The sequence below is a fragment of the Callorhinus ursinus genome, unplaced genomic scaffold (genome assembly GCF_003265705.2).
Source record: "Callorhinus ursinus isolate GAN/ISIS: 27379988/994484 unplaced genomic scaffold, GSC_fseal_2.0 scaffold2, whole genome shotgun sequence".
NCBI classification, from domain to species: domain Eukaryota; kingdom Metazoa; phylum Chordata; class Mammalia; order Carnivora; family Otariidae; genus Callorhinus; species Callorhinus ursinus.
This window is the reverse complement of record NW_027397064.1, coordinates 16,777,213-16,802,569: the sequence shown is the minus strand read 5'-3', so window position 1 is coordinate 16,802,569 and position 25,357 is coordinate 16,777,213. Positions and strand designations below refer to the sequence as shown.

General features: G+C 59.8%; 3 protein-coding genes across 12 annotated transcripts in view; all 3 read left to right on the top strand.

Annotated features, from left to right (window-relative positions):
- The window catches only part of SPEG (striated muscle enriched protein kinase), a 55,604-nt gene extending 43,682 nt beyond the window's left edge, over positions 1–11,922 (top strand). For all 8 annotated transcript variants that reach the window (XM_073878266.1, XM_025886961.2, XM_073878285.1 and 5 more), the window contains 14 exons: positions 56–98; positions 1,138–1,206; positions 1,475–3,467; positions 3,792–3,923; positions 6,569–6,685; positions 6,836–7,003; positions 7,102–7,224; positions 7,380–7,547; positions 7,655–8,276; positions 8,735–8,974; positions 9,080–9,303; positions 10,126–10,201; positions 10,383–10,532; positions 10,849–11,922. In XM_073878266.1, coding sequence (XP_073734367.1) covers positions 56–98; positions 1,138–1,206; positions 1,475–3,467; positions 3,792–3,923; positions 6,569–6,685; positions 6,836–7,003; positions 7,102–7,224; positions 7,380–7,547; positions 7,655–8,276; positions 8,735–8,974; positions 9,080–9,303; positions 10,126–10,201; positions 10,383–10,532; positions 10,849–11,041 — 4,318 coding nt within the window. In that variant the 3' untranslated portion in view covers positions 11,042–11,922. The remainder of the gene's footprint in view (positions 1–55; positions 99–1,137; positions 1,207–1,474; positions 3,468–3,791; positions 3,924–6,568; positions 6,686–6,835; positions 7,004–7,101; positions 7,225–7,379; positions 7,548–7,654; positions 8,277–8,734; positions 8,975–9,079; positions 9,304–10,125; positions 10,202–10,382; positions 10,533–10,848) is intronic.
- Positions 11,923–14,382: 2,460 nt separating this feature from the next.
- On the top strand, positions 14,383–16,298 carry SPEGNB (SPEG neighbor). Its single transcript, XM_025886951.2, has 4 exons — positions 14,383–14,510; positions 14,832–15,139; positions 15,763–15,904; positions 16,073–16,298. The coding sequence occupies exons 1-4, from the start codon at positions 14,383–14,385 to the stop codon at positions 16,209–16,211; spliced, it is 717 nt and encodes a 238-aa protein (XP_025742736.1). The 3' UTR covers positions 16,212–16,298.
- A 572-nt stretch (positions 16,299–16,870) lies between these two features.
- Positions 16,871–24,115, top strand: GMPPA (GDP-mannose pyrophosphorylase A). Of its 3 annotated transcripts, XM_025891075.2 has the most exons (13): positions 16,871–17,005; positions 17,893–17,953; positions 18,058–18,155; positions 19,059–19,162; positions 19,429–19,615; positions 19,976–20,035; positions 21,146–21,276; positions 22,403–22,537; positions 22,642–22,739; positions 22,914–22,960; positions 23,156–23,248; positions 23,343–23,511; positions 23,814–24,115. In XM_025891075.2, exons 2-13 carry the CDS (start codon positions 17,914–17,916, stop codon positions 23,912–23,914), a joined length of 1,263 nt encoding a protein of 420 aa, XP_025746860.1. In that variant the 5' UTR covers positions 16,871–17,005; positions 17,893–17,913; the 3' UTR covers positions 23,915–24,115. The 3 variants fall into 3 exon arrangements, with proteins under 3 accessions (XP_025746860.1, XP_025746916.1, XP_073734356.1); XM_025891131.2 differs by lacking the exons at positions 17,893–17,953; positions 18,058–18,155 and having other exon boundaries at positions 16,958–17,005; XM_073878255.1 differs by lacking the exons at positions 17,893–17,953; positions 18,058–18,155 and having other exon boundaries at positions 17,001–17,102.
- The last annotated feature ends 1,242 nt before the right edge of the window (positions 24,116–25,357 follow it).

Sequence of the window (25,357 nt, the reverse complement as noted above, 5' to 3'; positions counted from 1 at the left end):
TGGCCCTGTGTTCCCATTTATTAGGCTGGCTCACTGAATCCTCATTCCTTTACAGGAGGCCGACTGCAGAGGAGACCCTAGAACATCCTTGGTTCAAAGTGAGTCTAGTCTTGCAAGGTAGTGGTACAAGAGGTGGGAGGAGAGGGAACATTGTTAACAGCGCCATTTATTGAGTGCCTACTGTGTGCAGTAGTCACGATAGACAGTTTATATACACACGGTCAGTTAGCCTCACAAGAGCTCTGTGAAGGAAGACGTTATTCCTCCTATTTTGCTGATAAGGAAATTGAGGCTCAAGCTGGGGTATCATGGACTCCAAGGCACAGGTCTGGGCATCCCCCATCCCGGGGAGGGGGTCCTCATCAGGCTTTTACCTGCCTCTCGAGACCAGCCCTGGTCCTCCTCACTCCTGTGCATCCACCTCTGTCTTGCACTGTGGTTGGTGGGTAGCCTGGCTGCCTTGGCCTCTTGGTTTTGAGCTCTGTGAGGCCAGAACTCTCACTCATTCATCTTCAAACTCCACCAGTGCAGGGGACAATGCCAGGCAGAGGGGTGAGGTCCAGCAAATGACCCAGAAAGAGTAACGGAATAAACCATCCATTGAGTGTTGTGCTGGGTCAACTGAAGGTTGAGGTCATTCCGGTGTCTGTCTTTTGGAGTATGAGCCTGGGCTCTCGGATCATAAATGAGCTCTGAAAAGGACAGCCTGGGTGGGTGGCTGAGGGAAGCATCCGTGTCGGTCTGGCCCACCAAAGCTCCAGATGTCGGGACGCTGGCTCGCCGTGGGGACAGATGGTGAGCTGGGGAGCAGAGCCCAGGCCAGGGGCCTAAGCACACGCTCCTGAGAACAGCCAGTGTACCCAGACAGGGCCTTGAGCCTTAATGTAAGCTGCAAAGCGCACCCCGAGAGCCACTGATGTTCTGCCGCTCCGCGTAGGCTCAGGGATTTTGTCCATACACAGGCACCTTGGCTGTGGGAGTTGTGACAGGTCTGAGAGGGAGGGGACCCCAGGAGCCCAGACTCCATGCTGCTCAGTCCTCTGTCCCCTCCTGTGGACTTTGTCTCTCCACTGCCAAACTCTGAGGGTCTAGGTTGACAGAGGACTTTTCCTCAGGCCCCCTTTCCTGGGTTTGCAGACACGGGCAAAGGGCGCAGAGGTGAGCACGGATCACTTAAAGCTGTTCCTTTCCCGGCGGAGGTGGCAGGTGAGTCTGCCCCGGCCCTCCCTCTGTGCCTCCCACCTTCTCACTCTGCAGTTTTTCTCTCTAACCCTGTCGTTTTTCTATCATGTGCCCTCGCTTTCTGCTCCTCTATCTTCATCCACTTTCTATCCTCTCAGCCCCCACCTTCACTCCTGTTCCCTGACCCTCTGCCTACCCTAGGTCTTCTCCCTGGGGGCTGAGGTGGGCTTGCGTGGGGTCAGTCTGGCCCCAGGGGTCCCTCTCAGGTCTGACTCCAGTACCCTGTCTCCAGCGCTCCCAGATCAGCTACAAGTGCCACCTGGTGCTGCGCCCCATCCCTGAGCTGCTGCGGGCACCCCCAGAGCGGGTGTGGGTAGCCATACCCAGAAGACCACCCCCCAGCGGGGGGCTCTCATCCTCCTCTGACTCTGAAGAAGAAGAGCTAGAGGAGCTGCCCTCAGTGCCCCGGCCGCTGCAGCCCGAGTTCTCGGGCTCCCGGGTGTCCCTCACCGACATTCCCACTGAAGATGAGGCCCTGGGGACCCCAGAGGCTGGGGCTGCCACCCCCATGGACTGGCAGGAGCAGGGAAGGGCCCCCTCTCAGGACCAGGAGGCCCCCAGCCCTCAGGCCCTCCCCTCCCCAGGCCGGGAGCCCCAAGCTGGGTCCAGCCCCCAGCGGAGAGAGCTCCGGAGGGGCAGCTCTGCTGAGAGCGCCCTGCCCCGGGCCGGGCCGAGGGAGCCGGGCCGGGGCCTGCACAAGGCAGCCTCCGTAGAGCTGCCGCAGCGCCGAAGCCCCAGCCCGGGGGCCACCCGCCTGACCCGGGGAGGCCTGGGTGAGGGCGAATATGCCCAGAGGCTGCAGGCCCTGCGCCAGCGGCTGTTGCGGGGAGGCCCTGAGGATGGTAAGGTCAGTGGCCTCAGGGGCCCCCTGTTAGAGAGCTTGGGGGGCCGTGCCCGGGATCCCCGGCTGGCCCGGGCCGCGTCCAGCGAGGCAGCACCTCGCCACCAGCCCCCACCTGAGACACGGGGCCTGCAGAAGAGTAGCAGCTTCTCGCAAGGTGAGGCGGAGCCCCGGGGCCGGCACCGCCGTGCTGGGGCGCCCCTCGAGATCCCTGTGGCCAGGCTTGGGGCCCGCAGGCTACAGGAGTCTCCCTCCTTGTCTGCCCTCAGCGAGGCCCAGCCACCCAGCCCTGCGAGGCCCAGTGCCTCCAAACCCAGTGTCCCCAAATCCAGTGTCCCCAAGTCTTTGGAACCTCCTGCCGCCACACCCAGCGATGCCCCACAGCCCTTGGCACCCCAGCCTGCCCAAGACAAGGCCCCAAAGTCCACGCTAGAGCCAGTCCCAGCCCCCAAGCCTACACAGCCCGCCGTGGCTCCGCAAACCCCAGCACCCCCACACACACCCTATGCCCAGATCATGCAGTCGCTCCAGCTGTCAGGCCACACGCAAGGCCCCTTGCACGGCTCCGGGGCACCTCCCTCGGAGCCCAGACCCCACCCGGCGGTGTTCGCCCGGGTGGCCTCCCCACCTCCAGGAGCCTTGGAGAAGCGCGCACCTACAGCTGGGGCGCCGCACCCCGTGCTAGCCGAGAAAGCTCGGGCCCCCACAGTGCCCCGCCGGCCAGGTAGCAGTCTCAGCAGCAGCATCGAGAACCTGGAGTCAGAGGCAGTGTTCGAGGCCAAGTTCAAGCGCAGCCGTGAGTCGCCCCTGTCGCGGGGGCTGCGACTGCTGAGCCGCTCGCGCTCGGAGGAGCGCGGCCCCTTCCGCGGGGCCCAGGAGGAGGACGGCATGTACCGGCCCAGCCCAGCGGGGACGCCCCTGGAGCTGGTCCGACGGCCCGAGCGCTCCCGCTCCGTGCAGGACCTCAGGGCGGTCGGGGAGCCGGGCCTCGTCCGCCGCCTCTCGCTGTCGCTGTCCCAGCGTCTGCGGCGGACCCCGCCGGCGCAGCGCCACCCGGCCTGGGAGGCCCGCGCGGGGGACGGGGAGAGCTCGGAGGGCGGCAGCTCGGCGCGGGGCTCCCCGGTGCTGGCGGTGCGCCGGCGGCTGAGCTCCACGCTGGAGCGGCTGTCCAGCCGGCTGCAGCGCAGCGGCAGCAGCGAGGAGTCGGGGGGCGCGTCGGGCCGCAGCACGCCGCTGTTCGGTCGGCTGCGCAGGGCCACGTCGGAGGGCGAGAGTCTGCGGCGCCTCGGCCTCCCGCACAACCAGCTGGCGGCCCAGGCCGGCGCCTGCACTCCTTCCGCAGAGTCCCTGGGCTCCGAGGCCAGCGCCACGTCCGGCTCCTCAGGTGAGGGAGCGCGGCGGTGCGAGGGGCGTGGCAGGTGAATGTGTGAACACGACTGGCTGGGGTGAGGGTGCGGAGCTGGGGTGGCGGGTGCAGAGCACCGAGGAGAGTGGGCGCGCTGGAGAGGGGCTCTGGGAGAAGGAGCTGGAGGCCCTGAGGATAGACTTGGCAGGGCTTGGGCGCAGGGAGGCTGAGGGGCAGAGGCGGGGGGGGGGGGGGGAGGCGCCCGGGGGGGGGGGGGGGGTGGTCTACAAGTTCTTGGCTTCTCTGGGCCGCCGGCCGCAAGGGAGGGTGGGCGAGAGTGCTTACGGGTCTGGGTCTTCACAGCTCCTGGGGAAAGCCGAAGCCGGCGGCGCTGGGGCTTCTCTCGGCTGCGAAAGGACAAGGGGTTATCACAGCCAAACCTTTCTGCCAGTGCCCAGGAGGATTTGGGTCACCAGTATGTGCGCAGCGAGTCAGGTAATAGATGCCAGTCGGTGAGTAGCCCCCTCCCCGCCCCAGGGGCAGTCACAGCTGGGAGAAGCCCGGGCAGTAGTGGAAGGGACCTGGAATCAGGAAAACAACAATGATAATCGCATTAACTAATTTCACTAACTGGTGATGATGAGTGTCCTCGTAAGCGTGTTACAAGCACCGCCTCATTGAACCCTCCCACGTTGTTTAGGAACTATTCTTACCACTGTCCCTATGTCACCGGTGAGGAAGCAGGCTCAGCCATGCTAAGGAGCTCATCCAAGTCACAGAGCTGGTATAGTACGTGGAGGGGCCAGAGAGCTGGACTGTGTGGGTCTCTGCAGCCAGACCCTAGAGGTGGCTTTGGGACACCTGCCTTTCTTTGGCTAGCCTCCTCCCTCCTGAGAGACCCTGAAAGGTCTCTGTAATTGTATGTAGTTCTGAAGGACCAGGCTAGGGTTCCCCTGCCGCCCAAAGCTCCCCTCCACATGTGTGTATGCTGGAATGGGCATCCAAAGACACTCTTTGTCTCCTAGCCCAGAGGCCCCCAATCTGGACCTTGCCCCCAATCCTGCATTCCTCCAGAGCCCTGAATAGCCTTGCTATCCTTCCCCCTCCTCCCTGCTGCCACAGAAGGTGCTGTGTGCGGGAGGGGTGGGTTAGGGGGGACAGGGACTTGGGATATACCCTGCCCTGCTTCTCTGCCCCAGTGTGCAGGGAGAGAGGTATTCTCCACCTGGGGCCACCCCAGTCCCCCACCTGAAAAGGGATCATTACTCAGGGAGCACAGGCAAAGGCTTCAGGGGGCCAGGTGTCCCAGACCAGCATTCGAAAGGAGCAGGACCTCCAAGCCAGGCTGTGTGCAGGATCTTTATCAGCCACCAGTTCCGTTCTTCCCCAGTTTCCTAATAAAACTCCCCAGCGCTGTTCCCGCTGTGCCTCAGCTAGGTTTGGGGTGATCGTGTCCAGCTTTGGCCAGGGGAGCTAGGGTGTCTTCCTCGAGGCAGCAGGGGCTGTAGCGAGCGAAGAGGAGGGCAGGAGGCCAGCCCGTGGGGGCAGGGGTGGAACAGGCGAGGAAAGAGAGAGAGAAGCCAGCCCCGAGGCCTGGGGACAGCTGATTCCTTCCCACTGGGGCTTCTCTCCCAGCTCCATTTTGCTTGTGCAGCGGATTTCCTGCCGAGGCAGTGTCCCCTTACTTCAACCTCTCCCCCCTCCCTGCAGGAAGAAGGCTGTCCCTGTCCACTTTATCAACTAGGGCTGGCCTCTGGGGGGATGGGGGAGGGACTGGCAGGGCTGAACTGGGGTCACCTTCCACCTCGCCTCCTGGCCCCCTCTGTCTCCCCCCTACCCAGTACCCTCACTTGGTCTGGAGGCGGCCACGGATGAAACTATATTTACTTTGCGTCCTTGGAGCCTCGGTGTGGGATCCCTCCTTGGGGAACACTGGAGTATAGCGTGAAACTGGGGGCGTCACGCTGGCTCTCCTGATACTCACTCTAACTGAGCATTCCTCCCCTGCCCAGCTTATCCTCACCTCCACTCCCTCCCAGTTCCTCAGACAGGCAGTAGCTGGGGCTCCCAGGCGTATGGACCCCTCAGCTCTCTCTGCCCCTCTTACCCCCCCCCCCCCCAGGGGCTTGGTCCAGATTGGGATTTTTCTAAAGAGACTTCCCAGGGAGCAGGAAGGCAAATCCTCCTAACAGCAAGGAGCCACAGTGGGGGCTGCCGTGGAGGGAAGACCTTGGCCCGTCCACAGCCCAGCCCTGTGTGTGTTCACCAGCTGGCTGGGAGTCCAGCTTTGCTGAAAGAGCCTCTTTCTTTGGGGGGGGGGGGTGTCCCTAGCTCCTCGCCTGGGCACATCAACGATAAAAGCTAACACTTATGAGCACTTGTCATATGTTAGACACGTGCTTAGCCCTTCACATGCCTCTCAATCCTCACAGCAAGCCTAGGAGCTTCATGTTACCGTTTTCCTCAATTTACAGACAAAACATGGTCCAGGGTCACTCAGGTACAGTCTCTTGTCCCTGCAGAAGCTCTCACTACTTAGCTGACCTGAAGGAGTATGTCTGAGATCTAGGACCGTGTCCCCAGACCCCAGGTGGGGTGGGACGAGGGGTCGGGGAGGCTGACACACTTCGGAGCTGTGCCCTGAATTTGCCTTGACTTTAGATCTTTGGAGACTACACGTTTTGATTGAATGTGTTGTTCAATCCCAGGAGTCTCAGCTCAGGTCACTGGCTCCTGTCACTTGCCCTGTGGTGCCTCAGAGGGAGTGGGTATCGCAGAATCTTAATCAGCAGAGTGCTTCCATATTTGTCTTGATTTTACTTAACCAGTGCTTATAGAACACTTACTTAGTGCCAGGCCCTGCTCCGAGTGGTTTACAAACATACGGCAGAGCTCCCAAGCATCTTCCATAGTCAACGAAAGGAAAACATAGTTCTACACCCCGGGAAAGTGATACTCACCCCAAAGAATATTCTCGAAGGCCTGGCGTGGGGTTCTCCTTCCCACATCCGACTGGGAAGAGACAACCTTTCCCTCTGCTCCCTGTTGGCGGCACCAGCTCACCCCCACAGCCCCTGTCCCTCCGCAGCCCATGAGCCAGGGTTCCCTTTGACCCATGGCTACCTCTGTCCTCCCTCCAGATTTCCCCCCAGTCTTCCACATCAAACTCAAGGACCAGGTGCTGCTGGAGGGAGAGGCAGCCACCCTGCTCTGCCTGCCGGCGGCCTGCCCTACACCCCACATCTCCTGGATGAAAGGTAAGAACACTTCTCTCTCAGAGCGGGGGTAGGCAAGTGGCCCCAAGGCCAGGGAATGCTCAGGCGAGGGGGCAACGAGGGGGGGGGGGGCCTGGAGGACCACGTATGCTGTCTCACTCAGCAGCCCCCTGTGCTCCTCCCGGCCCCTAGACAAGCAGTCCCTGCGATCAGAGCCATCGGTGATCATCGTGTCCTGCAAAGATGGACGGCAGCTGCTGAGCATCCCCCGGGCGGGCAAGCGACATGCTGGGCTCTATGAGTGCTCAGCCACCAATGTCCTGGGCAGCATCACCAGCTCCTGTACCGTGGCTGTGGCCCGTGAGCCTGGGGCAGGGACTCAGGGGGGCAGTGATGGCCCATGGTGGGGTAGGGTTTGAAGGGTCCTAAGCTCACTGGGGCTCCCCTCCTCTTGCCAGGCATCCCAGGAAAGTTAGCTCCTCCTGAGGTGCCCCAGACCTACCAGGACACGGCGTTGGTGCTCTGGAAGCCAGGAGACAGCCGGGCACCTTGCACGTACACGCTGGAGCGGCGGGTGGATGGTGAGGGACAGGGCAGGCTGTGGGGGAAGGGGGCTGAAGGCAGAAGGCGCACAAGCCCAGGAGACGATCGACCTCCCTGGGCTCCTCACAGATAAGCCCTGGGAGCTTGGGCCACCCCTTGTGTGGCCTCAGCCCCTCCCCCATGCCGCCCACAGGGGAGTCTGTCTGGCACCCTGTGAGCTCAGGCATCCCCGACTGTTACTACAACGTGGCCCACCTGCCAGTCGGCGTGGCCGTGAGATTCCGTGTGGCCTGCGCCAACCGTGCCGGGCAAGGGCCTTTCAGCAACCCTTCTGAGAAGGTCATCGTCAGGGGCATGCAAGGTCAGTGGGATGAGGTAGGGGGGTGGCCAGAGAACAGAGGGGTCCCTGAGCACCCTGGTTTTACCCCCCGGGGCACCAGGGTGATGATTTTCCCTGTCTTCACTTAGATTCCTCAGTTCTGCAAACTGCTGCTCACCAGGACGCCCCTGTTACCTCAGGGCCAGCCAGGGCCCCGCCTCCTCACTCTCCTACCTCACTGGCCCCATCGCTGACCCCCACCCCAGCTCCCGCTCCCACTCCCCCAGCCCCTCAGCCAGCCGCTCTCAGCCCTTCATCTCCCCCAAAGCCCTCCAGCCAGGCCTTGTCCTCACTCAAGGCTGTGGGTCCACCGCCCCAAACCCCCCCACGAAAGCACAGGGGCCTGCAGCCTGCCCGGCAAGCAGAGCCCACCCCACCCAGTGCCCAGGCCACCCCCAGTGAGCCCAAGTCTTCCGTCCCTGACACTGGGACCCCGACCCCAGCCTCCACCCCTCAAGGGGTGAAACCAGCGTCTTCCTCTACCCCCCTGTATATGGTGACCTCCTTTGTGTCTGCACCCCCGGCCCCCGAACCCCCAGCCCCTGAGCCTCCTCCTGAGCCCACCAAGGTGACTGTACGAAGCCTCAGCCCGGCCAAGGAGATGGTCAGCTCCCCTGTGGGTGGTCCCCCCAGCTCTCCTGGGCCGAAGGGCACCACTCTTCGGCAGGGGCCCCCTCAGAAACCCTACACCTTCCTGGAGGAGAAGGCCAGGCAAGTGGGTCCAGGAGGGGAAGGAGGACCGAGGGGGGAGTGAGTGGCATGCAGGGAACACGGGGATGCAGAAAGAAGACCAGACTGCCCTGGACAGGGTTGGGGAGGGGCTGAGATCTGGTGCCTGGCACTGCTGAGTTCAAATCTCCTCTGCCAGCACTGTGCTAAGCTCTTTAACCATATGATGTCATTTACTCTTCACAATTCAGAGAGAGAGAGAGAGAGAGAGAGAGAGAGATGGCACTATTATCATCACCCATTTCACAGACGGGAGAACCGAGGTTGGAAAGGTTATGGGATTTGTCTGAGGTACAGAGCCAGTGAGGGGCAGAGCTGAGACTCCAACCCAGGTTCCTAGGATTGGACTTCAGAGGCCACACTAAGAATCACTGCATACTTGCTCCCTGGGGTCCCCGTTTCCCCAGCTCCTTCCCTCTGAGCGTGTGGTATCCACATAGGGGCCGCTTCGGGGTGGTGCGAGCATGCCGGGAGAATGCCACCGGGCGGACGTTTGTGGCTAAGATCGTGCCCTACGCGGCCGAGGGCAAGCGGCATGTCCTGCAGGAATATGAGGTGCTGCGGACATTGCACCACGAGCGGCTCATGGCGCTGCACGAGGCCTACATCACCCCGCGCTATCTCGTGCTCATCGCCGAGAGCTGCGGGAACCGTGAGCTCCTCTGTGGGCTCAGCGACCGGTAAGTGGGGGAACTGGGCATTCTGGGGGGAGCTGGGAGCGAGGGTAGGGGAAGCTGAGCTGGGATGTCACCTGCTTCGTCTGCCCGCCCCCGCCCCCCGCCCAGGTTCCGGTACTCGGAGGACGACGTGGCCACCTATGTGGTGCAGCTGCTGCAAGGCCTGGACTACCTCCACGGCCGCCACGTGCTGCACCTGGACATCAAGCCCGACAACCTGCTGCTGGCTCCCGACAACGCCCTGAAGATTGTGGACTTCGGCAGTGCCCAGCCCTACAACCCCCAGGCCTTGCGACCCCTCGGCCACCGCACAGGCACGCTGGAGTTCATGGGTGAGGGCGCCGTGGCGGCCTGGGTCGGGCCTTGGGCTACTCGTGGAGAGGACAGCAGTTCACTCCCCTCCACTCACTTACGTGCTATTTAGTGAGTGCTTGCTGTATGCAAGCAGTGAACTCAGTCCTTTCTGTGCCTTTTTTTTTTTTTTACCCCAATTTATCTTCACAGTAGCCCTGGAGATTGGCATAACGTTATCCCCGTTTTACAGACAAAATAGAGGTGCAGTGAGATTAAGTATTTGTCCAATATCAGTTATGAATGCTAGAGCCAGGGTTTGATAAAACTGGACAGAGAATCCATTACTAGTATATATACTTAAGGTAAACCGGCTACCATTTAGCTACCTACTAAATACTTGATGTTCATTAGCTCTATTCCTCCGAGTTATTCTACAAGACACACTTTACGGATGAGGAAATGGGAGAGCCAGAGGGCTTAGTACTTGCCAGCGTCCCGTCGCTAGAAGGGACGGGCCCAGGATTGGAGCCAGCCAGACTGGTCTCCACGGCTCCTAACCTTGGTGTTGGCCATGTTCTCTGTGAATGGGCGCTCTACCTCAGAGCTGATCCGGGGGAGCTAGTGACCCCGGTTCCCAGTTCCTTTGCAGCTCTGGGGACCCCACCTTCAGTACGTGGGCTGATTCCTCAGGTGGCCCACTTCCCCCCTGGGGGCCACCCCCACTCCCCTCCTGCCTGCTGGATCCATGGTCTTGTGACCTGGGCCCCGGCCTGCTCCTCAAGCCCCCAGGGGCCTCCCTTGTCTCTCCTGCTCCCCTGCCATCAGGAAGCTGGTTCAGCCTGGCCTCTATTTCCTGTCAGCTCCCGAGATGGTGAAGGGAGAACCCATCGGCTCTGCCACGGACATCTGGGGAGCGGGCGTACTCACTTACATCATGTGAGTGCCCCTGGGATGCACCTTCCGCCTATACCCTCTCCCCCTCACAGCCTCCCCAACACACGTGTGCATGTGCCCAGCCCAGAGCACTGAGCCCCTCTGAACCCCCACACTAATGTCCCCCTGGGGCTGTGTGTGGACCTTCTGTCCACATGTGTCAACTGGATCGTCTCCACAACAGGCTCAGTGGATACTCCCCGTTCTATGAGCCAGACCCCCAGGAAACAGAGGCTCGGATTGTGGGGGGCCGCTTTGATGCCTTCCAGCTATACCCCAACACCTCCCAAAGCGCCACACTCTTCTTGCGAAAGGTCCTCTCAGCACATCCCTGGTGAGTAGCCGCACACTTGCCAAGCCCCCAGCATTACCCATCCCCCGCCTCAGACTGCCCGGGCCAAGCCCGGAGCCAAAGATCCCCCCACTTCCTCCCCAGCCACCGCTAATACACCACCACCACCACTACTACCCCTAAGTGGTTGTTCTACATGCCACTGATGCTTCTAAGCCCCGTGAGGTAGGCAGAATCGCCTTCCCCATTCCAGAGTTGGCCAAGATCCCTCGCCTAGGGTCAGGAATCCAGGACGGGGACTTGGGTCTGTGGGAGGCCAGAGCCTTGCAGGCTCACGGTCCCTGGCTGGGCCTGGCAGGAGCCGGCCCTCCCTGCAGGACTGCTTGGCTCACCCGTGGCTGCAGGACGCCTACCTGATGAAGCTGCGCCGCCAGACGCTCACCTTCACCACCACCCGGCTCAAGGAGTTTCTGGGCGAGCAGCGGCGCCGCCGGGCCGAGGCTGCCACCCGCCACAAGGTGCTGCTCCGCTCCTACCCAGGCAGCCCCTAGCGGCTCGGCCCGCAGCCCAGCCTCGGGCTTCAACTCGGGGTTCCGCTGAGGCTGCGGGACATTCCAGGGCCCGTCCTGAGCCGGGTGGGCCCGGGGCTTCGGACACCACCAGCAGCAACATCCAGCCGGGCTATTACCTCATGGACCTGCAGGGACAGAGCTCCCCCCACCGCCCCCGCTGGCTCTGCTGATGCCACCCTGGCCAGAGCCAGAGGGGGAGACCCATGGGCCAGGCTGGGTGGGGGTGGGGGCGCGGGAGCAGAGAAGCAGGAAAAGGGGCAAGAAGGGCATAGGTAAGAGATCAGGAAAAGAAGCCAAGGGATAGGGTGAGGAGACTCGAGGAAGGTTCTGGGGCAGAACCGACTGAGAAAGGTGTGACTAGCTGGACAGGAGGAAGAGGAAGGAGCCCAGGGTATCAGGGCCGTGGGCTGGGAGTGAGTGTTGGTGAAGCAGGGACACGACATGGAGATAGGGAGCCGGAACCAGCATGTGAAGGAGGGCAGCGAGGTGGGGTAGGGAGAGGAGAGGACTCGGGTGGGGTGGAGTGGGGTGGGGTAGCTGCCAACATCCCCAGAAGGAGAACCTGGAGGGCCGGGGGCTGGGGGCAGTGATCACTGGAACCAGCGCTCTCCTGTCCTCCTCTTGTCCTAGGGGAGGCAGCTCTGAGCACTCCGTGCTGGCCCCAGGGTGTCCCCACCACCCCTCTGTGGCCTTCGTCCTTCTTCCCATTCATATTTATTTATTTATTGACTTTTATGAAATTTCCCTTCCATCCAATTCCTATTGCCCATGTTGTCCTGACCATCCCCCCCACCCCAGCCATCCAGCTGTCTGTGCAGCTGTCTGTCTGTCTGTCACAAGGAAAATAAAAACGGCAAGCAGCGGGACCTACGTGTGGTCGATGGGGAGGGATGGCTGGGGGTACAGGGTGCTGGGGGTGCTGGGACAGGGGCATTTCAGCCTTCTCTTGGCCAATGAGAGCTGAGCTGTAACAGCTAGCACCTTCAGACCATGGCTCCTGACCCTGACCCTCCTGGGCCCCACCTCTCCCTTATTCTTAGAGGGAGGAGGGACTTCTGCCTCTCCTAAAGTTTCTGGAGTCCTGGCAGGACTCCACCACTACCGTCTAACCAGACTCTGGTGGCCCCCACCTCTTTTCACATATTCTGTCATTGCAACTTGGAGGATGCTGGGCCCTGCAAGGCACCAGCCCACACCCCAAGGCTGGCTCAGCCTCCTTCACTCTGCCCTGGAGACAGACCAGCTCTGGTCCTGGCCCCTGGAGCAGAAGGGGTTTCGTCATAACGATTGGCAAGATTGCGATGATGGCGTGAAGTGCCACAGAAGAAACCAGGGCAGCCTCTCAACTCCATGCTTTTGTGTTAGGGCCGCGGGCCACCAGCTGCACGACGCTCTGGTTGGTGTGTCTGCTGAGATGGGGCCACAGTCGAGCATCTTCCTAGAGCCAAGGGACACATCAACCTGAACATTCTTGTCCCCGTGGCATGCTGGGGAGTCTGATGGGTGCTAAGGCTCCTTGACTCTAGCTGCTTCCCTGCAGAACCACAGAATGGTCACTGAGTCTACAACTGAGTTGTCCTGCCCAGAGGTGGAGGGGAGGGGGAAGCCAGTTCTTGTGTCCAGGGGAGGCTGTTTACCACCTCTCCCCACCTTGGAAACTCTGTTCTTGGCAAAATGAAAGGAATAAAGTCTCCTCCGAACCATGAGCCAAGAGGGTTAGCCCTGGTGTGTTGTGATTGAGGTTGAGGGCCCCCTGGCTGTGGCCCAAACAACATTTTGCCCAACCCAGCCCAGCCCAGCCTCTCTGGCTTCTCAGGACCCCAGGGAAGAGGCAAGCCCCATCATCATAAAATAACAGGGTGTTCAAGCCAGCTGGAAGGGACTAGAGAGACGTCTTGCCCACCTGTCATTTTAGCGATGAAGATATACAGTTTGCCTGTGAGAATCTTTAATTCCCTACTCACCGCCAGTGTTTTCATATAAAAATGAGGTGCCTGAACTCATATCTTGATAAATGGTAAAATTCCTCTCCCATCCCCATTCTGATCTTGAGCTCCCTTCCCATCTCCATTGAAAATGGCACGTGAACTGCTTGTTCCAAACCCGGAGGAGCAAAGGTAATTTATGTCAGCAGAACTGTGTCAAAATTGCTCTGATCAAAAGGTGACAGTGCTCCACACCTGGGCGGGCAGTTACAAGGCATGGAAGCATGTGCCCTGGGTTGGGTAGCCTGGACTCCAGGCAAGTCCCAGAGGGGTGAACTAAACCCTTTCCCCCAGGCAGTCCGATGCCCCTATCCACAATTTTTGGGTTTACGACCCAAAAGGGGCTTGGGCAGACCTAGAACTGGGGAGTCAGTGTTAATGCCGATCTCCAGGCACAGTCAGACGCAGCCCAGTCAGACCGTATCATGTCACATGGAGGGAAGTGAGCGGGACTGAGGTGGTAGGAGGGGATGCTGTTCCGAAAAATCTTTACCGTCCCCTCTAGGTTGATCTCAGTTTACCGCCAGGCGGCACAGTGCAGAAATGACAAGCCTGGACTCCCGGGGCCAGGGGAGTAAGTGCTTCCAGATTGGTCCTGATGGCCACACTGCCCTCTCATAATTGGCTGGATGGACAGTGAAGTCCTTCCCCTGCCCCCGCTACTCTGGCTTCATTCAGGGGCACCCCCACAAACACTTGCACCCTTTAACCAACAGTGTTCTGGCAACGGCATGTTGTCCAACTGTCTGGGGACTGACCAGAGTGTAAAGCTGCCCCAGTGGGGAGCTGAATCTCTTGCCAGCCTGGGCCCTTGTCTGGTACTACCAGGAGTGGGATGGTTACCCCCTGCCCTGGGAGGGGTTGGGGCCACATCCAGCTGCCCAGCTGTCCGGGTGCTGACATGAAGTGCACCCCAGAGCTGCTCGGGTTTCCCCCTCGGGCCTGCCCCAGCGGCTGAGCCAGCATCCCAAACATCCTCAGGCTAAATAAGGAGCCCGCTTAGGTCATGGGGCGGGGCTGGGGTCCGGGGGGGGGGGGGGGGGGGGCTTGGGGCAACCAAGCCAAACAAGGCAAGGAGGGGAGCGATGTATAAAACCAGGGCCCTGGGCTGAGCACCTGTCCGTTTCCCTACTGTGCCTTCCAGAAGTGCTCTGTCCCACCTGCTACCCAGCTAGTGGACCCAAGTCCCGAAGTCAACCCGCCCACGGTGAGTCCCTATTCTCAGACCAGCCCCAGACACTCCCAACCCCAGGATGTTCTGAATTGACAGGGGAAAAGCTGAAAGTCAAAGTCTCTGTGTCAGCCTAGACCCCATGTTTGTTTTGCACTCCCCAGATGTCCAAGGCAGCTCCCGCCAAAAAAACAGCCGCTAAGGCCCCACCTCCGGCATGTACCCTGGATATCAACGACCCCCAGGTCCAGAGAGCGGCCATTCGCATCCAGGCCTCCTACCGGGGCCACAGGTGAGGGGGAGCCCGGAGCCCTCAGGAGGAGGGGAGCCAGAACTGCAGAAAGCGCACTGCTGCGTGGGGGTGGGTGGCAGCTGAGCAGTGTTATGGACCGCTGGGTTCACTGGACTTAGGGGAGAGCGCTTGGCGAGGTGTGGAAGGATGGCCGACAAAAGCAAATCATTTCATCAGGGTAACAATTCAAGAGCAGGCTCGCTCCCAACCCACCCCCACATTTAAAGTTCTAGCGGGCCGAGGGGGCGGGCAGGGGATTTGGTGCGGGCGATCCAGATCCGCGTGGTGGGAGCTCTGGGCCCTGACCCGGCTCTCGGATAGGTCCCGGAGGGAGCTTCGCGAGAAGGGGCCGCCACGAGTGCTGGAGCCGCTGAAGGACGTGGTGCTGATCGAGGGCAGCGCGGCCAAGCTGACTTGCCGCATTTCCGCTTTCCCGGACCCATTCATCCGCTGGAGCAAAGACGGCAAGGAGCTGCGCGACGGGCCCAAGTATCGCTACGTCTTCGAGGACCCTGACGTAGTCGCCCTGGTGGTGCGCGACGGCGAGCTGGCCGACCTGGGCCAGTACAACATCAGTGTAACCAACCCCTTCGGCCAGTGCTCTGACTCGGCGCGCATCCTCGTGGAAGGTACGCGCGCCCCGGGTGCGGCGCCACCACTGAGAGCCGCACCGCCTCCCGGCGCGGCAGCGGGGTCCACTCAGCGCGCTCTCACCGCTGGGCCTAGCCGAGTCCCCATGGGGTTGCGGGCACAGGCTGGGGCGCGGCGGCGCGCGGGCTGGCTAGCCCTTCTTGCCTCAGGATCCCATCCCGTCCCCCTCCCCCCCAAGACGGAGAAGTCCGCTATGGGCTCCAATCACTCCACTCCAGGGCCCCAAGGTCACAGGGAGCCAGAGGCAGAGCCAGGGTTAGGGCCCGGGCCTCCTGGCTCCGCCCCAGGGCAATGTTCAGTCCTCGGAATTGTCTCCATCCAGGGTACCGAGATATGTAAACGTTCCCGGGCTTTCACTCATAGTATCTCTTTCGATCCTCCATCCCGGGGTGGGAAGGAGCAGGGGCAGCTACTAGTCCGGTTTAACAGCTGAGGAAATGAAGCCCCAGAGAGGCTAGACTTGCCCAACGTCACACTAGGAGTTTAAATCCATCTCATATTGAGGGCAGGGTATTATCTGGGGATCTGGGGAAGTGATGCCCCTGCCCCGCCTCACCCCTAAGGACCCTCACTGGGTCGCACGCCCTTTCCCTTCTTCTAGTCCCTGCGAAGATTCAAAAGGGACCGGATAACACTAAGGCACGCAAAGGCACCACGGTGACTCTGACCGCGGAGATCATGGGCGAGCCTGCGCCCGACGTCGGCTGGACCAAGGACGGGGAGGACATCGAGGAGGATGACAGGCGAGGGCGGGGACCTGCCGCTGGGGCGGAACGGGGCCCAGAACCCTGGCGAGAGTGGGCCGGGGGCGGGGAACGCGAGCTGAGGACCAGAGCTGGCTAACCAGCCTGGCCCCGGGCGCCTGTAACCTGACCTCGGCCCGCCCTCCCCGCTCCTCCTCTCCCTTCCAGGGTGTTCTTCGAGATCGGCAGTACCACCACGACGTTGACCATTCGCCGGGCCACGCCCGAGGACAGCGGCAAGTACGAGGTGTACGTGGAGAACAGCCTGGGCATGGACCAGAGCTTTGCTCGCGTGGACGTGGCCTGAAAGGAACGCTCGGACCGTTCGCCCTGGCTCCAAGCCCCGGGGTGGGTGGGACCGACGACCCTCCTCCATCTTGCTTAATAAAGCTGCTCTCTCTGACCCTCCGCGTGTTCTGGTCTTTGGGGACGCCGTTTCCTCTCCCCTGCGCTCGCACCCACGCTTACTCCGGACCCACACACCAAGGTCACAGAATGTTGGGGTCGGAATGTTTGGAGAGTGCCTGGCTCAGTGCTTTATGTTACGGACTGTAAGTCTGAGATAAGCTTTCTCTCACCGTCCGGAGCTCCTTCGTTTCCCAGTGGGACCGCGCGAGGAGCTTATGACTCCGCCTTCTCTTTTTCTGCCTACCTCAGGCCCCAGCCACTCGCCGCGGTTGGCGTCCTCGCCACGCCCATCTCACGGATGGCCACACCCCCTCTCGTCTCTAGGCCCGCCTCTCCCTGTGACCCTGTTCCCACTTCAGCCGCTACTCCTGGGCCCATTCCCAGACGGTTCAAGATCCTAATCTCAGCTTCCAGCCTCTGCCTCTTAGGCCCCCCAGCTTCTTCTCTTTAGCCCCGCCTCCTAGATACCTTGGCCACGCCCCCTTGTTCTCCCATAAGTCCCACCTCCCCCCTCTCTTGTAGTTAGAAGCGCGTGGTGGGGGGGGAACGGGGGAGGGCTACGGGAAACGACAGGCTCTTAAGAACTACTATTCCCGGCATACTCCGCGAAGGAGTTCTCGCGAGTCGCGAGAAGACACGTGCGCGGAAGGAGCAAGCAGTAGCGGACGACAGCTGGAATAAAGAGAGCTAGTGGTAAAGGTTGCTGATGGAGGGGTGGCGAAAGGGGTAGAGGGCAGGAGACGGCCCCTACACCGAGGGCTGCTCGGAGGTCCCGGCTGGCCCTTCGGAGGTCCGTTCTTGTTAGTCCCACAACCCCTGGCTACGCGAGGCTAGGGTTTATTAGACGGAGTCAGTTGTGGCGTTCAGAGGGTCAGCAATCAATCCTGCGAATCCAGAGTTTCAGACTTGTCGCCAATATTGGGACCCGGGGGAGGGGGGTAGATTCCGTGTTTGAGATGCCGAGGGAATCTGTCTTTTGATTCAGGGTTCAGCACTTAGAGGTTAGTTTTAGAATTCAAATTCAGCATATTATAGAGGGTTTTGCTTGGACTTGGGATGCATCAGATGCAGACCAGTGTTACTTTATTGGGATTCATTCTTAGGATCGCAGTTAAATATCTGGGGCTCACTCAGGATTTGAGATTCAGTATTCAGGGTTCACTGTTGGCATTCAGGGCTTAACATCTATAGCATAAGAATGTAACAATTGGGAATCAGTGGGCTTGGGGTTTCCGGTTTTTGAGGTTTGGGGTCTAAGAGATCTGTCGCTGAGTTTCTGAGTTTGCTGAATGTGTCTATAGCCAGAGGGAAGCCTGTTGGATAAATTGTGAGGTGTGAATTTCAGAATTTAGGAGAAATCGCTGTGGAGTTTTAAGGCCAGTTGGAATCTGGGTTGGGGTTTGAGATGTATGGGATTTGTGAGGTGTTGTGTCAAAGGAGGGACTATATTGAATTTTGGATTTACATCCTGTGAGAGGGCTAAGTGTTGCTCTTTGGAGTTTGGGGTTTGCTTGGGATGTGAGTGGAGTTCTTGGGCTGGGGTGTGGGATCTGAGCCTGATTTCTCTGTTGCGACTTGAGGTTTAGGTAGCAGTTGCCGCCATGCTCAAAGCTGTGATCCTGATTGGAGGCCCTCAAAAGGGTGAGGAGCCCAGGGAAAGGGGTAGGGAGGTTGGGCTGGAATGACTGGGGGATGGAGGCAGAGGGAGGCAGGAAGCTGAAATGTGCTTCTCTCTCCTCTCTCAGGGACCCGCTTCAGGCCTTTGTCTTTTGAGGTGCCCAAGCCCCTGTTTCCAGTGGCGGGGGTACCTATGATCCAGCACCACATTGAGGCCTGTGCCCAGGTAACCCCAGAGGCTCCCCCTCCCACCTCACTTCCTGCTCATCTCCTTCCTGCTGTATTCCCCCCCCCCCACCATGTCCTGTTCACACCAGGCGTAACTCCAGGGACTGCCATTTATAAATGACAGTGTGAATGGTGTCCCTCGGAGTTGTGCAGTACAGCTGCCCTGCTGTCTTCGCTAATCTGGTCTCTCATCTGGCCTCTTCTTGTTCAGATTTCACTCCTATTTTTAAAGCATGGAATGCGAGATCAGGCAGGAATCTTAGAGACCATTTAAAGCAACAGCCTGAGGAACCTGAATGATAGCAAAACACGGAACTCAAACCCTTGCTCACTGTGGAGCTAATTTCTTTATTGCTTTAGGCATTGGGACTGGCAGGGTTTTATCTGGATCCAGTCTCTGCCTGGAGAGTAAATTTACTTGAGTAAATTCCTCGCCCTTTCTGGGCCTTAGTTTTCTTACTGGTCAAATGGGGTGATTAAGCCTACTTTGTGGGGCGGCAGGGCTTAGAGATGATGTTGGTAAAGTGCCTAGTGCAATGTAGGCACTTGATAAATGGTACCCTTATCTCATGCTGATCTCAAGCTCATATTGACAGATAATAAATATGGGGGAAAATGAATGGATTATCTTTTCATGCAGTTTGGTAGGCAAGATCTTTCCTAGGGTGATCCTCAGATGTGGGGATGGGGTCAGGGGAACAACAAAATCATAAAAGATTGAAAGATCAGGGACAGACCTCTTTGTCTGGAGGAGAACACAGGCCAGGGTGGTAAAGTGAGTACCCACAGCTGATACCAAAACTATGGTCTCTGGACTCCTGGGCCAGTACCAGGGGTTCCCCCAACATTCCTTCCTATCAGATATGTTCTTTTTCCTCCCAACCTCTTCCCTTGCTCTCAGGTCCCTGGGATGCAGGAGATTCTGCTCATTGGCTTCTACCAACCTGACGAGCCCCTTACCCGATTTCTAGAGGCTGCCCAGCAGGAGTTTAACCTTCCCATCAGGTGTTTGTGCACATGTGCCGTATGTGGGGTATGGGGTGTGGGGGCAGTGCCAGAGGCCTCAGAGTTCTGGTGAGTGGGTTGAGTCAGCATCTGGCAGACTTCACCATTATATACCAGGAGGGGTCTAATTTGGGTATCTCTGAATCCCTGAGTATATTGGCCTCAGGCAGGTGTATTTCTGGGAGCAGGAGGGGTCAGATGCCCAGGCTCATGCTGTCTGCCTCCTCTCATCTCACTGAGCTGGCTCTGGGGTCCCCCGGTGACAGGTACCTGCAAGAATTTGTGCCCCTGGGCACAGGAGGTGGTCTCTACCATTTCCGGGACCAGATCCTGGCCGGGGGCCCTGAGGCCTTCTTTGTGCTCAACGCTGATGTCTGCTCCGACTTCCCCTTGAGTGCTATGTTGGATGCCTACAGACACCAGCCTCACCCTTTCTTGCTCCTTGGCACCACGGTGAGGGGGCCAGGAGGGCTGGAGGGGGTAAAGGGGGTGATCCAGAGACGTTCCTGGAATGCAGAGTGTTGGGGAGGCAGGGGCAGCCCAGAGAGTTGGAGTGGGAACGGGCATCAACAGGGGAATGTGCCAGAAATCCCAGCAAGTAGCGGAGGAGGAGGCGGCGGCGGTAGAGACCCTGAGCCCTTTGGCTGCTCAGAAGGAAGGAGGGGGAGGGCAGCTGTCAGTTCTCCCCCTGCTGAAGGCCTGTCAGTGGCAGAAATACGTGCCAGGTGCTTTAGGGGAGGGAAAGAAAGAAAGAAAACAGACCTTGCTGCCCTAGAGCAGGTGGGTCATTGTTTTGGTGTGTCTGTCTTTCAGGCTAACAGGACACAGTCCCTCAACTACGGCTGCATTGTAGAGAACCCACAGACACACGAGGTAAGAGCAGAGACGGGGCTGGCTGGGTTCTTACTCTGTATCATCATGCCCCCATCCCTCTGCCTCTAGAGAATGCTAGAAGGCAATTGGGTGGGCTCCAGTGCTGTCAACCAGGTGGGGCATACCCTTGGCTGTTCATCTTCCATCTTTTCTAGAGATTGGCAAAGAGCAAAGGCTAACAGTTAATTTCCATGGGTGCAGTGCCGCGATAGATGTATGCGCTGTGTACTATGGGAACACGAAAGGAGGCCTACACCAGCCTTGCTTGGCTGGGGGCAGGGAGAGCTCCCTGGAGGAGGCAAAGTCTGAGTTGAGTTAAATTCGTGGAGATGAAGAAGGAGACAGGAAGGCGTTGCAGGCAGAGGGAACAGGATGTGCAAGGGCACAGAGGCAGGAAACAGTATTATTGCGCCTCTAGAATTCCAGAGGTGGGAGCGGGATCCGTAAGGCAGAGGGTCTTGGTCCTTGTTTTTGCAACTTCCTGCCCCTGAGCCTGACTGACTTTCACACAGCCCTTTTCTTTGTTTAGGCGTTAGTATTAAAAATACACTTAAACAGGCACACACACATAAATATGTGTGATTTTTTTTTTTTTAAGTTTTATACTAGGCACTAGCTAGATGTGAAAGAAACAGAGCCAAAGAAATAGAATCCCTCCCTCCCAGGAACCCCCCAGTCAATGGGAAAGACAGTCAAAAGTCAACCATGGCAAATGCCACAAGGACCCACAGTGAGGTGTGGCCAGATGCCAGGGGTGCCCAGACCTGAGAAGCTCAGTGTAGGGCAGGACAAGCGCAGGCTCCCAGAGGAAGTGGCAAGGTCGACTGGGTTTTGAAAGCTGAGTTTTCCAGATGAATCACTGTGAAAGGGCATTCCAGGCACAGACGTGCAATGGCAGTGAATGGTGTGCTGGGGGTGCTGGGAGGTTGGGAGGGTTGGGAGGGAAAAGGCATGTAATTGGGACCTACCTTGAAGGTGAAGGGCAGTGACTGTGCATTTTGGGAAGACCACCCTGGCAGAAGGGAGTAGCTGGCGGTCAGAAGGTCTTAGGGGATGGGGGCGGGGGGGCGGGGGGCTCCCTCTACGGGACCCAGCCTGCCCTGTCCTCAGGTCCTGCACTATGTGGAGAAACCTAGCACCTTTGTTAGTGACGTCATCAACTGTGGCATCTACCTCTTTTCCCCGGAAGCCCTGAAGCCCCTTCGGGATGTCTTCCAGCGAAACCAGCAGGATGGGCAACTGTGAGGCGGGCCCCATGGCCCTGTAACCCCAAGTCCCCCCCCCCACCAATCACAGAGCACCCCCGCCCCCAGGCTCTGCAGGCTCCATTTCCACCTGCTCACCTTCCTCTTCCCTTTTCCTTTCCACTTGTCATCCCCAGCCAAGCCTTCCCGGTCCCCTCCCCTCTAACCTCATTCTGTCCCTCTTCCTTAGCCATCCCAGTTCCTCCTCTGTCACTGCCAGCCCACTCCCCTTCTGGTCCATTTCTCTCAAGCCCTGATGAGTGTCCCGGAGATGTCTTTCAGAACAGACGGCAACACGCACACTTGGGCGCACACGCGCTTGGGTGCAGAGACATGCAAAGAGAGAGGCAGAGACACGCACACCCCCCCACACCCACACCCCACACTGTCAGGCTGAGGCTCCCCTCAGCATAGCCCGCAGAGCCCTGCTGGCCACGGGCCCCTCCCCAGGTCATCCTTGTAGGCCCCGGACCTGTTCCCCGCCCCGCTCCCCGCCGTGGGTCCCCATCTCATGCCCCCACTCACTCCCATCCGTCTCTGCTTCTCTCTCCATCTCTCCTGGCCTCTTGTCTGTTTCTGCTGAGCTGGCATCTCTACCATCTCTCTCTCTCTCTCTCTCTCTCTCTCTCTCTCTCTCTCTCCCTCCCTCCCTCCCTCCCTCCCTCCCTCTCTCCCTCTCCCTCCCTCCCTCCCCTCTCCCCCTCTCTTTCTGTGACTGTCTCTGCCCTCACCAGCTGTCTTCCGCTGGGGTGAGTGTCTGTGTTTCATTCCATCCTGTGAGAGGGAGGGTGACCCGAGGTGGGGTTTGGGGGAGTGGATGGGGAGGAGAAGAGAAAAATGGGGGGGAAGCTATGTCCGGGCGAACTCCCTGGACCTGGGGCAGAGATGAGGTGTGGGTCCATGCCTGGGGGTCCCCTGGGATTGCACCCCAGCCAGGGGTGGGAGGGTGACGTGGGTAAGGGCACTGGCAGAGTTTCCTGGGACATGAGCATCCCTTTGGAGAAGATCTGGCCAGGCCTGGAGAGGGGGTGGGATTCCCTCAGATCCCTATCCCTGAGACACCATGTTGGCCTCCCGGGTGGGCTCAGCTGGGGAGTTGATATCCGCATCTCCTCTCTGCCAGGGAGGACTCTTCAGGCCTGTGGCCAGGGGCAGGCACCATCCGCCTGGAGCAGGATGTGTTCTCCGCCCTGGCTGGGCAGGGCCAGATCTACGTCCACCTCACTGATGGTATCTGGAGCCAAATCAAGTCTGCAGGGTATGGCTACGTGAGGTGGCTGGGGCACCTGGGAGTTGAGATTTTCAGGGGGTAGGCACCTGCTGGCCCCTGAATCCCCCGTTCCGCTCTGTGGCTCCCGCCAGCTCAGCCCTCTATGCCTCCCGCCTCTACCTGGGCCAGTACCAGCTCACTCACCCAGAACGCCTGGCCAAGCACGCCCCCGGGGGTCCACGAATCCGAGGTACAGCCCCCTGCTCCCCTTCCTCATCTTTACCCCCCACCCTAGCCCCCTGTGCCCTCTGAGTCAGGACTCCTGACCTCAGATTCAGAGGTGAAGCTCCAGTCCCTGTGCCCCCCACCCCGAACCAGGTATGGTGTGGGGTAGTTGCCCCCAGATCCTCTTTTCTGCTTCTAGGAAATGTTTACATCCACCCCACGGCCAAGGTGGCCCCGTCGGCGGTGGTAAGTGGGGGGCTAGGCTGCCAGGACGGGTGGGACGGCGCCGAGCCCCTGAGCTCAGAGTGCGAGGCTCTGCTTGGTCATCACCCATCCTACAGGCTCAAGCAGGTCCCTTCCTCCCTACCTGTTCTATGAAGGGGGTGGATTCGGGTTTCTCCAAGGCCCTCCAGGGCTTATGGTATCTGTTCCTCTCCACAGCTGGGCCCCAACGTCTCCATTGGGGAGGGGGTGACCGTGGGCGAGGGTGTGCGGCTCCGCGAGAGCATCGTCCTCCATGGGGCCACACTGCAGGTAGGCACCCCGCGGCTGGCTGGGAGGGGTGGGCCCCGTGGGCTCTGCATCTGGCCCCTTCTCCTCCCTCACCTGACACTGTTCTGTTTGACAGGAGCACACATGTGTTCTGCACACTATTGTGGGCTGGGGGAGCACTGTGGGGCGCTGGGCCCGTGTGGAGGGTACCCCCAATGACCCCAATCCCAACGACCCCCGAGCGCACATGGACAGTGAGAGCCTCTTCAAGGATGGGAAGCTGCTACCTGCCATCACCATCCTAGGTACGGCTTCCGAGGGGACTAGGGCTGTGGAAAAGCTCCACAGGTGACGGCCTTTCCCTGTGGGGATTGGACACACGTGTGCATGCGCGCTTGCTTGCTTGCTTGCTTGTGTTTATTCCTTTAGCAAACATTTACAAAGTGCTTGCTGTGTGCCAGGCCCTGTTTGTGAGTCACTGGGAGCGTGAGGCCAGGGCACAGATGGGCAGGGAGGGATTCCTCCCCGATGGCAGTGGTCCCAGCTCCTTGCCTCTGGCCTCCCCTCCCCACGGCTTCCTCCTGGTGCCCTCATGTCCCCGTTGCAGGCTGCCGTGTCCGGATCCCTGCTGAGGTGCTCATCCTGAACTCGATTGTTCTGCCACACAAGGAGTTGAGCCGCAGCTTCACCAACCAGATCATCCTCTGAGGGGGACTGCCAGAAGGCACATCCCCCCCGAACTCCCAACTCCTGCCCGCTCCCCACGAGGCTCCTGCCTGCATGGCCAGCCTCTGTCCAAAAGGACCAGAGGAAGCCAGGTGGGATTTTCACGTGCCAGGAGCAACGTGGGTGGCCGGGGAACTCCTGGCCTCCCTCTTCACTCCTTAATAAACCCCAGTGAACCTTGGAGCCAGCGCGGACTCCTGCTTGTGCCTGGGCTGGGGGTGAGGGTGGAAGGGGGGCAGCTGAGTCAGGCCCCCCCACATTAGCATTTAAATTGGAGTCGTTGCTGCGGGCTCATGAATAATGAATCTGGAGCCCTGGTAAATCTCTCCCTCCCACTGCCTTTAGCCTCTTGCACTGCTCTGCTTGGGAGGAGGGCCCCCAAGGCTCCCAGCCTGTCTGGCCCCTGCCTTCACCCCTACCCCAGCACTGCCGGCTTGCCCGCCTTCCTGTTCCTCTTCAATGGGCCTGGCTTGGTCTCTGAGTGTAAGAATTCTGAAAGGAAGGGTGCAGGATTCTGGTTGGGCTGTGGGGTGCTGGCAGTGGGCTCAGGGACTGAGAGCCACAGGCCTGCTACTGGATCACCCGGTGGTTGCTTTTCTCAGTTCCTGCCCAGCTCAGCCCCAGCCTGTTTTCTGCTTTGCCAGCACCATCTGCTCCTAGCCTGGCTTTTGGCGGGGTAGGGGGCTCTCCCCGCCCGAGGCCTGGTTGGTGTCTGTCTCTTACTCCCCTGGCAGGCGGGGCAGACCTAAGCTGGTGCCTAGCCCTCCCCAAGCGCAGTGGGAGCCCCTTGTGCTGGGAGGGGAGGGTCCCTGGCCACCTCCCACCACCCTGACTCGGCCCTTTGGGAGGTCTCGGTCCTCTCCACGTTCCTGAAGCCCCAGAGAAACCCAGCCATCTATCATGTTTGCCCATGACCCCCACGTGCCCCCTTTTGGTACCCCCCTTTCCCCAGCTGTGGGTGCGGAGCTTAGTTGCCAGATGAGCTGGTAATGATCGTAATCTGCTAATTGAGAGGAATCTAATTACCCAAAGAGAATGGGGGTGGCAGGGCGTGGGTGGGAGGGAGGAGGTGGTCCTGGCAGCAGGCGGGGGTGGCAGGCGGCAGGGTGCCGGGACCTTGTTACCAGCACCGGGGTCTGGGACAGAGCCCAGGATTTCATAGCTTCATAGCTGGGCAGTTAGGAAGACGTGCTTCCTCAGGAGCCGGGCTGAGGGTAATGCGGGGATTGGGCTGGAGGTGCCCTCCCAGCCTCCTCAGGCGCTGCAGGCTGTGTGAGAGCGTGCGTGAAAGGAGCTGGGCTTTAGCAGTCCTGACCTACGACCTGCCTTGACTCAGCCTCTTTCCCATTCCCTGTCCCTGCCTCCAGCCCAGACCTCCCATAATCTGCATGGGGTTGGCCGGGGGGGGGGGGGGGGGGGGGGGGG